Below are 18,675 nucleotides of genomic sequence, written 5' to 3'. Positions count from 1 at the left end.
GCCCTCACTCTTCAGATGCAATCTCTGTGATTATTGACCTTGAATAGGTCATCTGGTTTTACCTTTTTTTTTTTTTTATACTGCACTAGCCACCTCTCTTTTTTTCTTCTTCTTCTTTTTTTTTTCTTTTTTAATCACAGCAGTCCCAGCATTGATGAAAGGTATGATTTTAGCCACTAAGGAAGAAGCTCATCAAGCTGAGAGGTTCAAAGTATGGTTTTCATTTATTGGAAATCAGACCACAGAGTCATTCGACATTGCAGTTCTTTTTCTGTGTGACCCAAGGTCATTTGCTAGAATATAGCACCATATGATAAAAGGCTTTTACAGTTTTCTTCCTAAAATAGAATTGTGACATACAGTGAAGTCAGCAAGTTATCGGACCCCTGCAATTTTCACATTTTGCCAAAATGCTTTAAATAAAAAAAAAATTAGACCCTTAAAGGAATAAATTAAAATTTTAATTAACTCTCATGTTGTTTCAAATTTATATTAAATGAAACATGTCCTGTGGTTATATATATTCTTCAAAACATGTTCTGTTCCTCAGAAGAAAGAAATGCATAACAGGTTTGGAACAATATGAGGGTGAGTAAATGATGACAGAGCTTTAATTTTTTTTGTGACCATTTACTTTAACACCTTCTGCAGAGATTACAGCATCAGGTGAGTATGATGCGACAAGTCTGAATATAGCCTAGTTATTGGCTGCATTCAGGACGTTTGAGAATTAGTTATTTCCTTGTAAAGTTGTCTCTTAGACCTTGTGTAACAATGAAGACACGCCTTCTTGTCGTTTTAAGCACTGCACCTCTACAGATGAGTGTTATATAAATGACGAGCAATCGCCTTCTGTCCACCAGAACACCTGAGATCCAGGAGAGCTGCTCACAAGAAAGAGTCTGTCATCAGAGCAACGTGAGTAAAACAACCTTTCTGTTTTGTTTTAATCCTATGTTGGTCGTCAGTTTTAATATGCAAGTTATTCAAAACTAGAGACTAGCAAGGGCTAGCTGTACGGTTTCAGCCAAGTCCAGTTAGTCACATTTTATTCTACACCATTAAAAATGGCAGTGAACGAACACATGCTTAGATTGTTTATAAATCAAGAGTAACCCAGTTGACATGTATTATAAATTATATATTTATATTTATGAAGGTGCAAAAATGTTAAAAAGTACAAATGTTGTAATTAATAATACAAATATTTAATTAATACTTTTTTTTTTTTGTCTAATATTTTTGTACAAATCTGTATCTAATGAATATAAATAGCCTAATTCTTATAAAAACAACATCAAGCTCTGGTCTAAGTAATTGTAATTGTTCAAAACTAGGCTGCCTTCACATTTTTAGCAGCATTTATTTATTCATTCATTCATTTATTTTCTAGATGCCCTCTCATCAGCTGGTGTTCGTGGTCATTGTTGTGATGTGGATGGTGACAGTCACAGATTCATATCCATACACACCAGACACAGCCATCCCTGCAGAGGACATGACCAGATACTATACTGCACTACGACACTATATCAAGCTCATCACACGACAAAGGTAATATTGAGAAAATTTTTTTGTGTAAATTGATAAATGAAATACAGCAAGCAGGACAACAGCTAGTCCCAAAGTATTTAGAAAACAATTCGAAATTATCTTTACAAATAAATAGGTCTTCGTTTTCTTTTTACACTAATCATGTGTTCATTATTAAAATAATACTTTCTCTTATTTCAAGGAATATGTTGGGAATACGTTAATTTTGTGCAGTCTTTTTATTTCCTCTGATGCTTTTGTTGCTCTGATTGTGCTAACATCTCTCAGGTTTGGGAAAAGAAGCAGTCCTGAGCCCATGTTCATGAGTCAGCTGTTGAGAGAGACACAAGAAAGCATTCCTGAGTCAACATATGATGAAGCAGACACTGAACCTGACAAGATCAGGTTAAAACTACAACACTTTATTTAGCTGGAGACTGGATGTTATCTTTTGTGCTAAGCCTTCATTGTTTTCCATTAAATAAATAAGTTTATAAAATATTTCTCATATATATAATTGCCTCTTTTTCATGTTATATGATTTTGTCTTCACAGATTAAAGGAAATATCCAATTGGTAATGACCAAGGGATGCCAGCGGTGACCAGAGAAATGGCAGTTTGTAACTTTAAACCTTTGCTCTGATATTGTTTTCATACACTTTGGACATTATGTTCTGTATTATTAATTATACAGTGTTTGTCAATTAAATGCATTGAAGAAATTTAAAATTAGTGGTTGTACATTAATTTAAGCACAGACACATTTTTACCTCATAAAAGACTGAAAACATTTATTATTCATGAATATATTCTTAGGTTTTAGCTACTTTTCAGACATACATTTCCAGACCCCCCAATACAGTAAAACTGCACAGTTTAGAGTGGTCTTTTGTGGCCAGTCTAATGCACACATGTGCAATATTCATGCTGTCTAATCAGCATCTTGATATGAGGTGGATGGATTATCTCAGCAAAGGAGAAGTGCTCACTAACACAGATTTAGCCAAATTTGTGAACAATATCTGAGAGAAATGACTTTTTGTGTACATAGAAAAAGTCTTAGATCTTTGTGCTCAGCTTATGAAAAATGGGGGCAAAAACAAAAGTGAATATTTATAATTTTGTTCAGTGCATATTATTATATTTTTAATATATATTATATTTATCATATATATATATATATATATATATATCCTCAACACATAAATATATTTAAATAATTTATTTGCTATATAGCAAATAAATGCTTTAAATGTGTTGATGCTGCCCTCTTCTGGACAATAAAAATAGAATTAGAATTAAAATAGAAGTCACCACCTGGACTGAAGATGTACCTGAAAATTATCTCTTATTACGGTGCCATAACTGATAATAATGACCATACAATAGCTTAGTGTGCTCCTGTTATTGCAAACATAATATTTCATGACGATGATGGCTATGTTTTATTTTTGTTAAACGGTTATTGTCCAAACTCCTAGCTCCCTAATATATTCTTTATAAAGGGAATTCTAAATCTTAAATTAAATTTAAATTACTTAATGTCATAACATTCATATAAAACACTGTTGCGTGGTCATAAACACCATGCGGAAGTAATGTGGAGGAGAAAATAATCGTCTCACATTTTTCACAAACGAGTCGCACACGCAGAACAGTCTACGGTCAGTGGGCGTGTCCTTTCGCATACCGTGTATCTGATTGGTTATTCCACAAGGGCGTCAACCAAAGGGGCGGACCCGAACGCTTTGACTGACACAGAGCAGTAGAGAGGATAAGTGTCTTGTTCTGTCTACTTGGGATATTCATGGGGCTTTAAATTTCTCACCGGGACACAGGTCCACCCAGGGGCTTCAGTAAGGTAAGTCTCGAGGACTGTGACTGTTTCGGGCATTATAGATGCGGGTGTTTGTGTGAACAGGGCTCTACACGTGGCTGGACACACTGTGTCACACTGGAGACACTTTTGATTGGAGCGCTAACCAGCTAAATCCAGTTAGCCGTCTAATAATAAACAGCTGATCGCTAGCGCAACGCGACTACTATTAAAAATAACTGTTGCAGCCAGTTCAAGCTATGAATGAAAGAACTGCGAAAACGAACACATATAGGTTTGTAACGAATAGGTTTGTAAAAGCTCTATTAGCACATCGCGTGCAATGTGGTGCGTGCATCTCGCGCGCCGGGCGTTTCCGTGAAGTTGAAAGGGCCGCACGTGCGCTTGTGTTGCCAGCGTGAAAACCTGGATACAAGTGCACATCATCTACATGTGCGTCTGACTATTTTAATGGGGCCATTTACGTATATATCTCAATCTCAAACATGTACGAGCAGCCAAAGATGTTTCTCAACCTATTGAGTTACCATAGTTTATGTAGTAGCAGATCAAAAGGGAAAATCACTGTATCATGCACCGCTCGGATTTGTTTGTTGTCTGACTCATGATGATTACATCTATTTGACACCTTCTAGGAAACCATCTTGCTATGTTTTTGAACATCACATGTCAGGCAGATCAGAAACCAAAAGGCAGTATTGATGATTATATAAAAAAATGGTGAGGTCTGAGACATTAGTTGCTATTTTATTTTAGGGATCATTTATAATTGTATTCAGCAAGGATGTGTTAAGTTGATCACAACAAGTGACGGGAGACTTTCCCAAAGAATATAAAAATAAGTTATAAAGTATTAAAGTATCCTGGTTTCCACTACATATTAAGCAGCACAAGCTGTAATAATGATGATAAGAAGAAATGTTTAAGCACCAAATCAGCATATTAGAATTATTTCTGAGGCATCATGTGATACTTAAAACTGGAAAGATGTCTGCTGAAAATTTAGCATAAAAAAAAAGAAAAGAAAATTAGTTTAAAATTTATTTAAATACAGAAAATTAGTTTTAAACCAATGATATTTCACAGTATTACTGTTATTACTGTATTTTCATCAAAAGCAGCTTTGGTAATCAGAAAATTCTTCTTTCGGTGAAACTGTTATTAAAGTTATACAGTAATAAATTGTAACTTTTAAATGCACAGTGCTCTGAAAAATACACCTTATTTTTATATGTAATATTTAGTGGCAAATTATTTTAGACAACAATAAGATGATAAAATAAGCTCTGTAATGCAGTGTTTGTAACTCATTGTGAATCACCCAGTAATATTTATTTATGAATATTACAGTAATTTTATTTTTAAGGAAAAAAAGTTTAACGCATGGTGGTGTTGTTTGCAGTTAGTTTAAAACGTAACAGTTTGAAGAAACATCTCATGTTATATATTTATCTTGTGTTGAATGTAAGCTTCTCTCACATGCTGCTCCACTTTGAAACACCTTGGCCTAGTTATGTTTTCCCCAGGCTTTTGGCCTCAAGCTATTAGTGTGAACATACTCCTCTGCAGCATACTGTGCGGCCGCACATCATGTACAGTGGCTCATAGCAAATCACACAAGACCGAGTCCGCAGCATTACTCTGCTCGCTTTAACTGACCAGTATACTGTGAGTCGTGCAACAGTGATGGGCTTCAACATTAGACTCCTAAAAACTTTAGCCTTTTTCCCAATCAATAGTGGTGTTAGATGGAGTGATTGAAACATAATATGCAACTTTGTGGTGTCTTTTTTTGTTCTTGTGGCTTCATACATAATTACCCCCTGTGAAGTGAGAGATGAAGGCTGCTGTCTTGATCTCGTTATGAATCAGATCAAATTCCACGCTTCTTCTAAATCTGTTGTATTCACCTGCTGCCACAGTCATAGTGTTTTTCTTCTTCCTTAAGCAGACATGAGCCTTGAAATGGATATGCATTGTATTAGACTTGTGTGTGTGTGTGTGTGTGTATATATATATATATATATATATATATATATATATATATATATATATATATATATATATATATATATATATATATATATATATATATATAATATTTCAAGTCAATACAATGCATGTATAATTTTACTGCTTTCATTTGATTAAAATAACAGTAAAAACAACAATTATCACTATTGTGTGAATTATTTCTGTGATGGCAAAGCTATTTTTTTTCAGTCTTCAGTGTCACATGATCCATCAGAAAAATGTAAATACGATGATTTGGTGCTCAAGTAATATTCATCAATGTTGAAAACCGTTGAAAAGCCTACAGCATTTATTTGAAATGGAAATCTTTTGTAACAATAACATTCTTGAGTCACTTTGACTGTCGATTAAATCCACCCCTGCCGAATTATTTGAATTTGCTCTATTAATACACTGACCCCTTAATTTTGAACGGTAGCGTATCTCAGTTTGATTTTACTTCCCTAAAATACGTGTTCTTCCTAAACGCATGTTAAAAGTGAAATGGACACACCATTCTCTGTGATCATGCAGAAGTGTTTTATTACTTTCAGAGGAACTTTGCACAGTCATTTCTATGTGAGCGTCTCTTTTGTTTTTTAAATAAAGATATTGTTGTTATTGCTTGCATTAAGTTGTCTGCTAATTTTCCCCACAATAATCCATTGGTAACTAAATTAAAGTATTCGTTTTCATTTCAATCAGATGCCAATCTCAGTTAATATAGTTTTGGTGCAATGTTTCATGTAGGCCCACAGAAAGGGGGGTTTTGCAGTTTTTAATAATGTTGTAAATGTGTCCTCTCACAGGTTTTTCTGTCTCCATGAGCTCCAGATGAGAAGAGGTTCTGTGAACTGCACTGAAATTACTTTTACAGGTGAGTCATTAAATATAGCGTGCAGAGTTATATTCTGTTGTCAGAATATTATCCTTTCTGTGCTGGATTGACGTGTATGGAAATAAACATTTCCTTAAATGATAACGGGTGCTATTATATTATCCAAAGATGCTACCATTGCTAAAGTGCAGCTGAGAGTTTTGCTTGTTTCTGCACAAAACCTCTTGTGCGTGCTTCTCTGTGTAAACGCACATATCATAGGATTGAGGTGTTTATGTTGAAGCTATAATCAGCAATTTACAGAAATCTCTGATGGTGTGTCTCTGATCATGTAGATGCACTGTTGTGTGTAAAGATGGTTTGTTTGTGGGTAAAGTCCTTTTCTCTTGAATTCACCTCATTCATAGTGTAAGGGTCTTCTGAAAGTTATCAGTGACACACGATTTCAAAGACTACTTAAATGGATGAATCTCATGCACTTAGCTGACAGTGCATGGTTAAAAATGACTCTGTTTTTATCATAACCGTGTGACTTTTTCATCGTGTTTTCAATGAAAATGGAAACGGAGTGAATAAAGATTCTGATGTGGACCTGCTTCTTCCTGTCCTCAGGTGCATGGTTCTCATTGCTTTTGAAGACTAATTTTGTCTTAGCCGTGAGCTTGCTCTGCGATATAGGAATAATGACTGTTGCCAATACCAAGTCTGGCACAGGTAAGCACCTTCGAGCAGGGGTCTCCAAACTCGGTCCTCTAGGGCTGGTGTCCTGCAGAGTTTGGCTCTGCTCTCACAGGTTTATGAGATTCTCATAGATCACTTGGGTGTGTGAGATTTGTGATTTCCACTGAGATGGGACAGTGGCATGGCTTCACAATTATTTCTTTCGGCTTCAAAAAAGAAGGTCAAATTGCATTGAAGGAGAAACCAGAGTCATACTGAGCAGAGTGAAATGAAAACAATATTTATTTATTGTATTGAAATATATTGAAATAGTGTATTATATTTAAAGGAAATGTACTATTTAAGTTTTTGTTGTAACTTAAAAAATGGACAATGTTTCCACAGTCATTAAGTGATCATGTTAAACAATCATGATCTCAAGTCGCACCAGTCCAAAAATACGTCATGATGTGGGAAAAAAAACACATATAAGTCACACTGGACTATAAGTCGCATTTATTTAGAACCAAGAACCAAGAGAAAACATTACCGTCTCCAGTCGCGAGAGGGCGCTCTGTGTTTTCAGTGTAGACTACAGGAGCACTGAACAGTATAGAGCGCCCTCTCGCGGCTGGAGACGGTAATGTTTTCTGTTGGTTCATTTCTCTTGGTTCATGTCAAATTAATTTTGATAAATAAGTCGCACCTGACTATAAGTCGCAGGACCAGCCAAACTATGAAAAAAAGTGCGACTTATAGGCAGGAAAATACGGTAAATAACCCCCCCCCACCCCCCCGATTTATACAGCACATCAATAGAGTTTTTTTTTTTTTAATGTAAATTAAAATGAAAGTGCTTTACTTTGCCTCAATCATATAAGGTCTAATAAAGGCCAAAGTATAAATAAATAAATAAATCCACTCAGCCTCATTATAAAAAGCTAAGGAATAAAAAGTTCTAAATTTGGGATTTTCACTTGGGTCAGTAAGTAACCACCCAGAACAATCTAGCAGCTGGATAGCAATGCAAAAAACTTTTGCAATTGTTGCAATTGCTACATAGTAACTGCAGTTGACTTTTATTTGAATTTGATAAAGATCACTTAACGTCTGCAGATTTTAGACCTTTTTGAAAACAGCTGCTTCCAAGTATGGGTCAGAAATGAAGACCTCTTCAGTCCGCTGAAGGACACTTTACCGGTGTCTAATGCATCTTGCCTCTATAGAGAGGGACCCATGCAGCTCAGTGTGTGGAGATGGAGAGGTTCAAGCTCTGATGAAATGACTCGTCTCAAAGGCTCAATGACCTGCATGTATGACCCTCAGCTCCGTGCATCCGCTGACACCATTTCTCTGCCGTGTCGTGCAGTTTGTTGCCTTATTGTGGGAGAGGTCTCTGTGTGGGTTTGTTCACCATGGAAATGGTTAATGTTTGCACAATGCAAATTACGCCACTTCGTGATGAACATGCCCTTTTCGAAGCTCTCAAGTTGTTTATAATTGTCTGAGTGCTTTCTGATGCAGCAATATACACATGTATTTTTGTCATTCTCTGTTACTGGAAAGCAGGAGGTGGTGTAGTGTTGACTGTAAACAGGATCCCAAATCAACTTCCTGCCACACCAGCCAAGCTGAAGGAAGCTGTGGAAACTATTTCTGAAAGATATATTCATGTTGACCGATGATATGCAGTTCATGTGAATTTCTGATGGTGTTTGGGTTTAGTCAGAATGCTTTATTTGATAAATTCCTTTATCTTAATCCGCTTAATTCCAGTCTAGGTTATTTTATTTCTGTTAATATTGTGTGTGTGACCCTCAGCCATGCAGCAGGTGCTGGACAACCTCAAGGAGCTGCCGCCTTCAGCAGGAGCCAAAGACATCGACCTCATCTTCCTCCGTGGCATTATGGAGAGTCCCATAGTTCAGTCCCTCGCTAAGGTATAAACTAATACTTCATTTCTTAACTAACTTAGTTTGATATCTATTAGGAGACATCAAATGATCAACTGCCACAAAACTCAAACTTGTTAGATTTTAAACAGTCATTTAAATGATTAGTTAATAAGAGAACTCGATCTGCCAGCTGATATCAGTATAAACCCGTTTACATGTGTGCAAGGGTTGTTTGTCTTGTCACAGGTCATGAGAATGTGATGTACAGAGGGCCTCTTCTTATTCTTAATATAACTGTGTGAAATTGTTCAGATTGTGAGGTATACCGGTTGAGTTTCACTTTGTTTGATTAGGAGCTAACGCGCTAGTGTGAGACGCATGTAGTACGTGTGACTGTTCTGTCTGTTGATTTTATAGTAAGAGTTAGTTTACTATAAGCATGACTAACAGAGTTTGATCTTCATTAATATCCAGTTTGTGAAGTCTGTGTCCCCTGAATATTCCTGTGCTGACACGCTTTTCAGTCCATTTTATATATATATATATATATATATGTATGTATATATGTATGTATATATGTATGTATATATGTATATATGTATATATATATATATGTATATATATGTATGTATGTATGTATGTATGTATGTATGTATGTATGTATGTATGTATGTTTTTTTTTTTTTTTTTTTTTTTTTTTTCTATATTTATATTATTTGTTTTTTACTTTTATTTATTTATTATTTTTTTATTATTATAAATTTTAATTCTGGAAAGGTAAAAAATTTTTTACATTTTTTCCTAAGGCAAATTTTAGAGCGGAATAGAATTGTATGTAACCTAATACACCATTGAGTGCAAACTTTTACATACATTACAGCTTGTTTGGAAACCATACTCAAGTCGTCTTCTCACATTTTTATTTATTTATAAGTTTCAAACACACACTTCACTGACTGATTGCTGAACAAGAATACTAAATTGGAAAAAAACATTTGAGGCAAAGAATTTCAGTGTAATGGAAATAACACAGTGAATATGTGGATCTCAAAAAATACACAGGAATTTTTTTTTTTCAGTTTTTATCAGTTTTATTATGATGTATTTTTATATTTAAAGATTGAATGTCTGATTGGCAAAAGGGTAAAACAATCAAATGTATTAGAATATAATATTTGGAAAAATAACAAATCTTAGAAAGCAAGAATGAGAAAGTTTAATAATAATAATAATGTGTTAAACGTCTGTTTGTTTTAATAAATATCAAGCCCTGAGATACTTGATTAAATTATTATTCTTAATGTTTAAATCAATTAACTGATTCTTCTTAACATTTGGAACTCTCTTCCATCTGAAGTGTACCTGGCAGTGTATTTTTTAACGCGAGACGTAATCAATCTAGACGTAATCCATTAATCCGTTTCTTGGCAAGATACTCCAGTTATTTAGTCTCCGCCCACTCTCACTCAGGCTCATGAGCGACTGGAGGATGTTAAGCTGGAGGCGGTGCAGAGTAATAACGTGGAGCTAGTGAGTGAGATCCTGTCTGATATGAGCAGTCTGACCACTCATGATGAAAGTGCAGCAGAACTCTGTAAGATCCTGAAGGAACCCCACTTCCAGGTACTAAACCTGTGTGTGTGTGTGTGTGTAATCTTTATTAATCTGGTTGCTGTCTCCGTAGTAGCAGAATCGCCTCTAAACACTTGAGAAATTGGACAAATTATTTTTTTAAAGGGAAGATTAATATGGTAATTTGTTGTTTATTCTCTAAACATGAATTTAATTATCTTGGTATTTTCAGTCCCTGTTAGAAGCTCACGACAAGGTGGCCTCGAAGTCATATGAAGCTCCTCCCACCAGCACCAACTCCACCAGCATGAGCAGCTCGTCCCTCATGCCGGCTGACACGGTTCGCATGATCAGCATCCAGAAGAAGGACGGAGAGCCTCTGGTAAGTGACAGATGTTCTCAGTTTGACAGGATTAGATCCCACAGTCGGACAGATCTTTAGCTCGGTAGAGTCTCTCTACTCGCAGCTTGTGTTTCAAATCCATGCAGTGTCATTGGGTCAGTCTGCATTAACAAGATCTAGGCTTAATTGTTAAATTAGACCCCCATATACAAGGCCAACCAGACTCGAGCAGATCTATAGTTGCAGTGTGTGTGCCAAGGTCAGAAATTCACCAGGGTGCTGGTTAAAAAAGACATTTATTGCATATTTCATTATATTATATTTAAAGGCACTGAATATAACATTGAGCTATTTTAATATATGATTTTATATAAAGTGTCACGAAAAGAAATAAATGTTATTTTCCCTGGCTTTTAATATAATTAATAATATAATGCATTAAATGAGTTAAAAAATAATGTTATTTTATGTGACTTTTAATTAAATTATATAATCCAATAAATAAATAATGTACATATCAGTGGCTTATACATAATATATAATAGATAATATAATACAGTATCCCTTAAATAATTCAAATAATAATATATAATAGAGTATTCATTAATTAAATTTAATTGTTTAATTAAATTAATTTCAAATATAATTTTAATTGTATTTAAATGTTAATTATTTAATGAGATATTGTATTATTTGTTATATTAAGTTTTTTATGTAAAGAGATTTTATCATATATATTAAAGGCCACTGAAAATAACATTTAATTATTTGAATATTATATTGATATGCCCTATAAAGAAGAAAAAGTTGTAAAATATCATCCGTTAATAAAAAGTATGTCTGACTCTTTGTGCTGGGATTTCTTCTGAGGGTCATGGTGTCGTCTCTTTTAGGGTGTAACGTTCCGGGTGGAGGACGGTGACCTTGTCATCGCGCGTGTCATGCACGGCAGCATGATTGACAGACAGGGGATGCTGCACGCAGGTGATGTCATCCAAGAGGTGAACGGCCGAGAGGTGGGCAAAGACCCCTTGGCTTTACAGGACATGCTAAAGGACTGCAACGGAAGCATCACACTCAAAATCCTGCCCAGCTACAGGGACACGACTCCACCCGCACAGGTCAGCACACCACCCATTCACAGCAAACCCACTGAGATTAAATTACATTTCACAGACCAAAAATATTCACGCCAAGATAATGCCAGAATTTAGATGTCATTTTTATTAGATTATTTTTAATAAATAAATACAAATTAAATGTACATCCATTTAATTATTTTGTAGGTGAACAATTAAATCAATCAATCTAACCTCCCCAAATTTTGTTTTTTAATTTCAGATTTAGTGTCAGATGTACTCAATCTCTTTTTATTTGTTACAGTCCTTTTTGATGTATGATACCAGGTTTCAGTAAGCGGTGTCACTGAGGAAATACTCTAGTGTCATCTATTTAGTCAGACGTGATTAATTTATTCCACAATCAAATGTGTCCAGTAAAAGAGAGGAAACTTTTAAAGGGGACATCAGATGAAATCTTCACTTTTTTGCATTTATTTACGTGTAGGCATTTCTGCCAGCTCAGAAAAGCTGAAAAGTTTACATGCAGCCAGTTTAGCGAGCTGTTTTAATTTGCAGCCGATTTCTATGTAGATAGCCAGCTATTTAAAGAAGACCACCTCCGAGCCATATACGGATATATACACCTTGTGTCAAAGACAAATGAAGAGAGGGGTGGGGTGAGCAGTAGCTCATTAACATTTAAAGAGACATGCACCCAAATGGTTCACTGTGAACAGAGCTGTTTGTTTTACAGACAACTGAGGAATTTTACCCAAAGTAAGTTGCAGATATTTTATGAAGACCCTAAGTATCATTACCAACTTGTGAAAAATGGGCATCTGATTTCCTCTTAAATGCTACTTGCATGACACTAAATAATGGAACATGACTATATAAAATATTTTTCAAAAGTATCTTTCCTAATAATCAGACGCTGAGAGTAGAACACACTCTTGTCTCATAGTCCTGCTATTAGTGCTGTTTAACCTCCTGATGGCGTATGGGTTCATACAGTCCTTGAGGAGGAAAAAGGAGAGACCTGGCCTCTGGGTGACTCAGAATGCCATCGGGCTGAACTGAGCATGGTATTCCTATTAATAGTTGAATGCATGCACACCCTTACTTTCTACTCTGGAAATCCAGGAAATAAATATTTTTTTTCAATGTTTCAATCAATGTTTTCTAATTTGAGTGTTTTGTACCACAACGAGTCATAACCAGGACATATAGGACTATAATGTAGAACATGTACGGTACAAGGAAACTGCACAAGTTAAGCAGGTTTCGCAGGTCCACACCAATACAACATAGTTGCACTTTTAGGTCCTCAAACAGTGCTGCTGCACATCGACCCTGTTCCCATTTCCCACTCCCCGAGAGCATGCTTCTAAGAAAGTATGTCCTCTACCTACTTTCCTTTGAATAAATACTCTTTAATAACCTTGCAAAAGAGCAAACACTGGGGGCGAGGGTTTACAGAGATCCATTCCTTGTGCCAAACCTACATTTCTGTCTTTTTTAGACCTGAACTTTACTCTGTGCCTTGGTTATGTGCAGTGATTGACCACTGTGTGTTTACTGTTGGGAAATCATCACCTGATAAAGATCCACCAGGATCCATAAATATTTCATATGAAAACACACTGCTGTCCTTCTCTATGAAGCCCATTCACAACACACACTAACATAGGCTGTCTGTTACTATGCATTTATTTCCCAAGCTGCAGTTTTCTATAGACAAGACATTGTCAATGTGAAATAGGACATAGCCCCTTAGCAATACTGAATGCAGATGTTAATCAATTTAATGTAAGCATTTTAGTCTTAGTGGTTTTGTTAGATGGTTTATGTATGCTTTATCATCATTTGTCATCATGTGACATAATGACATTTTTAGGCTATAATTAGCGGCTTAAAATGAATCGGATGTTGAAAAACGTGAGTAACAGTACTTTCTTTTGCCTTTAGGTGTATCTGAAACCACATTTCACCTACACTGCTGACACAGATAATCTGATCCCTTGTAAAGAGGCGGGTTTGTCTTTCTCTAAAGGAGACATTCTGCACATAGTGAACAAGGAGGACCCCAACTGGTGGCAAGTGAGAAGCAGAAGAGTTTTTGTCAGAGCTTTGTTTTGGTCTGATGTCTTTAACTGCTGAAATGTTTGATATGTTGAAGCTATGTAGTTTCTGTTGTGGCTGTTTAGGCATGTAATGTTAACGGAGGCCGCACTGGCTTGATCCCCAGTCAGTTTCTGGAGGAAAAGAGGAAGGCGTTTGTAAGGAGAGACCTGGATGGATCAGGTACAGAGGTTTAAGGAATGTTTCTTTTTTTTATTTATTTAAAGTCTAGTTACGGATTAAATTATTTTAAGGTTCTATCAGATTTCCATCTTATTGCATTTATGCTGTAAACAATAAAGTTCCACCCCTGGGTTTGTTTTAGGAATCCTCTGCGGGACATTAACTGGAAAAAAGAAGAAAAAGAAAATGATGTACTTGACAGCGAAAAATGCAGGTTAGATTCACAGGGGTTCTTTGCTATTAATGTTTAATCTTTCAAAAGTTTGGTGTCATTCTTTTTTTTTTTTTTTTTGCATGTGTTGAACTCTCTCGGTCATCATACATAATTGACTTCTTTCAAAAAAAAAAAAAGATTTTTTTTAAATCTATCATTAAAAAAAACAAAAAAAAAAACATCCTGACCCCAAACTTTTAAATGGTAGTGCAAGTATTTATTTTTTTATTAACTTTCAAAACTTCTCTCTTTCTAATAGAATTTGATCGCCATGAATTACAGATCTATGAGGAAGTAGCAAAGATGCCTCCATTCCAGAGAAAAACTCTTGTGCTGATTGGTGCACAAGGAGTGGGCCGCCGAAGCCTCAAGAACCGCCTGATTGTGTTGAACCCGCTGCGATATGGAACTACTGTACCTTGTGAGTCTATAAAGTTAATAATTATTACATTTTTAATGAATGCATTTGTCATTTTACAAATAAAAAGTCTGAATTTCGTCGGTTTCTCAGTCACTTCTCGGCGTCCACGCGATGACGAAAAGGACGGCCAGTCGTACTGCTTTGCGTCCCGGGAGCAGATGGAGACAGACATTAAGGCAAGTCGCTACCTTGAGCATGGAGAATACGACGGCAATCTGTATGGAACCAAAATCGACTCCATCCATGAAGTCATTCACACGGGACGTACTTGCATACTGGACGTCAACCCACAGGTGCGTGGTTTTGTGAATGACAGAAAAAAAAAAGCAGTTTAAGCAGGTTAGGTTTTGAAATAGTACTATATATTGAAATCTGTAATAGAACATGTTCTTCACGTATTAATTGTTGTTGAGGATCTGTTAAACTACCTGTTACTAACATAATCATGACTCCAGGGATTCCCAAACTTGTCAGTGAAACCCTTTTGAGCTAACATATTAACTTAAAGAATCCCTGAGATTATAATGGAAGTAGCGCCAGATCTTTTCTTCCATATTGTGATGTAAATCCAACTGAAACCTATTACTGGAAAAGGAAAAAATCTTGGACAGGCACTTGTTTCCATCCATTGTTTTGTTGATCGGATAAAACCAGAGCTGAATGTGAGCTTGCAGTTGATTGTAAGAAAGGGGCGGGGTTTAAGAAGACTAAATTAATGGGGAAGTGTGGTATACACCACCAGCGAGTGGTGAGGAAAAAATATTGTGCGATTAATTAATGCGCATCTCGTCAGTGAAAGCCGGTTCTCTAATCAGCGGTAAATTCCCTCAGGTGCGTGATTTCACATAGAGCAGCTGTTACTACAAAGAGCCGTTGTTAACTGAGAAGATGCGCAAATAAACCCCTATGCCGTAGTCATCAATGCATTCCAGACATGATTTTTACAGTGAAACATTTCAAAATTCAGAGGGTTTGCAACTAGATTAACTTAATGATCACCTAATGTTTTTTAAATGATCTTGGATCAGTGTTATAATGTATTGAGCGCTTCGGAACAGTGAAACCTTTGGTTTAGTTGATTCAGAGCTTCAGAAAGCTTTAGTTTCTCCCATCGCTAACAAAACAACTTGATTTGATAAATGTGCTCTGCAGGCTCTAAAGGTACTGAAGACATCAGAGTTCATGCCATTCGTGGTTTTCATCGCTGCCCCGGAGCTGGAGACACTACGGGCCATGCACAAAGCTGTGGTGGATGCTGGGATCACAACCAAGCTCCTGACGGTCAGCCTCATTTCTGTCTATCAAATTAAGTTTCTCAATTTTTCAAACATTAGAGAGTTAACATTAGGCTCTGAGATATGCTGCTTTAGAAGCTACTATTAAGTGTGATGACCTTTCTTTTTGTCTTTTAAGGAAACGGACCTAAAGAAAACAGTGGACGAAAGTGCCAGGATCAAGCGGGCATACAATCACTACTTTGATCTGACTATAGTTAATGACAATCTGGACAAGGCCTTTGAGAAACTGCAGGCAGCTGTGGAGCAGCTGACCACACAACCACAGTGGGTCCCTGTCAGCTGGGTTTACTGAGACATACAGCGGTCCAGACGCCCCATCATCATCCTCATCATCATCATCGGTGGCACAATGATAGGTCAGCGGCACAGAACACAAGTTCACACTGAAAGGACCCACCAGTCACTATGCAAATGTACACTAGCCATCCAGTCACGACAGACATAAGGGAAGTGTACTTATTTATTTAACATTTTTATTTTCTACTTACTAAAACATAAATACTTAATGGAAGCCCATTTCCGCCACTAAATAAAAAAATAAATAAAACAAGGTAATTGTGACTTTTTACTCTCAAAATTCTGACTTCTTTTTTTTTTCTCATAAATGTGAGATATGAATTTGCAGAAGAAAACTCTGAATTGCGACTTCATATCTTTAGATATGACTTCATTACTCACAACTGAATGTTATAAAGTCAGTATTGCAATATTGTCAGTATTGAGAAAAAGTCTGAATTGTGAGATGTGAGAAGTCACAATAACCTTGATTTATCTTTTTATTCAATGGCGGAAACGGGCTTCCATAATAGTAGGAGGGGAAAAAAAGGATTTATTTTTTAATGGCTTGTCATTAAAAATAATTATTTTCCAAATAATTTTAAACTGCATTCTAGTATTTAAAGCAGGGGACTGTTCTCTTACTGTAATTTTAGTGTTAACAAACGTAGGTTTACAGTGCAGGATTCATCTCACATCTCGTCATCCAGATCAGTCTCTACAGTATGTCAAATGATTTAAGCAGCTTTAGTTGATCCAGCTTCTGACTCAATAAGATCTTCTTAAGTGTCATTCTGTTATCCTATTTGATTTCATTTTATTTAAATTGAAGGAATGCTAGAAGTAAACCAAATTTGACTTTCACATATATCACAGTAGCACTTTATTTTATAGTCCTGTTTTGTATGTACTATAATAATTGATACTAATCCTGAACCTAACCTAAAAGCCCAGAGCATACTTCAGTTTTGATGCAAAGGCTTAAAGGGGTAGTTCACCAAAAAAATGGTCATTTACTCACCCTCATGTTGTTCCGAACCTGTATGAGTTTCTGGTAACACTTTAGAATAAGGTTCCATTAGTTAATGTTAGTTAATGTATTAATTAACATGAACAAACAATGAATAATACATTTATTACTGTATTTATTCATCTTCGTTAATGTTAGTTAATGAAAATACAGTTATTCATTGTTAGTTCATGGTAATTCACAGTGCATTAACTAATGTTAACAAGCACAACTTTTGATTTAAATAATGCATTAGTAAATGTTGAAATTAACATGAACTAAGACTTATAAATGCTGTAGAAGGATTGTTCTTGCTCAGTTCATGTTAACGGAAGTAGTTAACTAACATTAACTAAGGGAACCTTATTCTAAAGTGTTACCGAGTTTCTTTCTTTTGTTAAATATAAAAATAAATTGTGAAGAATGTGGGTAAACAAACAGTTGTTGGTCCCCATTGACTAATTTGGTGACTTGCATTTTTCAAAATATCATCTTTTGAGTTCAGCAGAAGAAAGAAATTAATTCAGGTTTGGAACAACTTGAGGGTGAGTAAATGACTGAAAATGAATGTTAACTTTTGGGTAAACTATACCTTTAACAGATGTGAATTACTATCTCCCCCCCCCCCCCCCCCAAACACCCCTTGTTTTGGCCTTGCGCACCAGACTGGTAACCCATTACTGTCCTGCAGAGACCTATACTTGGACCGAGTAAATTTCTTTATATTCTTTTAAATGAGTTGCATCTGTCTCTTAACTGCCTTTCAGTGTCTTGTTTTGGTCCAGTTTAAAATGCTCAACCTTGGTAGATCAACCTCCGTTCATCAGCGCTGCACTTCTGCATTTGGATGTATTTGTGTGGCACCTATAGTTTTTAAAGGCAAGAGCTTGTTCTGTGTGAACTGCCCCTAAACCTAATCTTATCCAAAGTCAAAGTTACCTTATATTACTCAGTACTTAATGCAAGTACACTAAGTGTATGTACTATAAAATAAAGTGCATCCATTATCATTATTTAAATTTGATCATTGCAGAATTATGAGCTTATGTCGTTGTGTTGCTTGTGTGCTAATATTCAGAATCAGCACTGTTTTTAGCTAAATGCCTTTTACACAGGCACAGAATCATAATGTCATGATCACAAGCTGCCTGGCCTCACAGATTCATAACCTGTCATCTAGCTGTATGTTGTGATGTGCCTCCGTCTCTGGTGACTTGCTCCAATGTCTTTTTCAAGGCTTTGTAACTCAGATTTTTATCCAGCTTGCATATTCACTTAAATTCTATATTTTGCGATACAGAGAGTTGTATTTTCTGAAATTAAATGTGTCTAATAAATTAATCTTAATTTTGGATTATTTTTATTTTCTGGTGTGCATATGATCGTTACCCTTGAAGTTT

At 35.8% G+C, this 18,675-nt stretch overlaps 2 protein-coding genes across 4 annotated transcripts; both read left to right on the top strand.

The window, feature by feature from the left end:
* Positions 1-654: 654 nt before the first annotated feature.
* Positions 655-2,263, top strand: LOC128031094 (pro-neuropeptide Y-like). Its single transcript, XM_052619329.1, has 4 exons — positions 655-918; positions 1,394-1,554; positions 1,822-1,938; positions 2,089-2,263. The coding sequence occupies exons 1-4, from the start codon at positions 835-837 to the stop codon at positions 2,111-2,113; spliced, it is 387 nt and encodes a 128-aa protein (XP_052475289.1). The 5' UTR covers positions 655-834; the 3' UTR covers positions 2,114-2,263.
* Positions 2,264-3,243: 980 nt separating this feature from the next.
* On the top strand, positions 3,244-18,627 carry LOC128030826 (protein PALS2). 3 transcript variants are annotated; one of them, XM_052618850.1, is made up of 14 exons: positions 3,244-3,395; positions 6,194-6,261; positions 6,835-6,936; positions 8,704-8,822; positions 10,248-10,400; positions 10,582-10,731; positions 11,586-11,813; positions 13,722-13,853; positions 13,961-14,057; positions 14,200-14,271; positions 14,531-14,692; positions 14,783-14,985; positions 15,845-15,973; positions 16,106-18,627. In XM_052618850.1, the coding sequence occupies exons 2-14, from the start codon at positions 6,219-6,221 to the stop codon at positions 16,280-16,282; spliced, it is 1,767 nt and encodes a 588-aa protein (XP_052474810.1). In that variant the 5' UTR covers positions 3,244-3,395; positions 6,194-6,218; the 3' UTR covers positions 16,283-18,627. The 3 variants fall into 3 exon arrangements, with proteins under 3 accessions (XP_052474810.1, XP_052474811.1, XP_052474812.1); XM_052618851.1 differs by lacking the exon at positions 6,835-6,936; XM_052618852.1 differs by lacking the exons at positions 3,244-3,395; positions 6,194-6,261; positions 6,835-6,936 and adding an exon at positions 7,784-8,601.
* Positions 18,628-18,675: the final 48 nt, after the last annotated feature.

The sequence above is a fragment of the Carassius gibelio genome, chromosome A16 (genome assembly GCF_023724105.1).
Source record: "Carassius gibelio isolate Cgi1373 ecotype wild population from Czech Republic chromosome A16, carGib1.2-hapl.c, whole genome shotgun sequence".
NCBI lineage: Eukaryota > Metazoa > Chordata > Actinopteri > Cypriniformes > Cyprinidae > Carassius > Carassius gibelio.
Note: the sequence above shows the minus strand (reverse complement) of the source record. Positions and strands in the feature narration are given on the sequence as shown.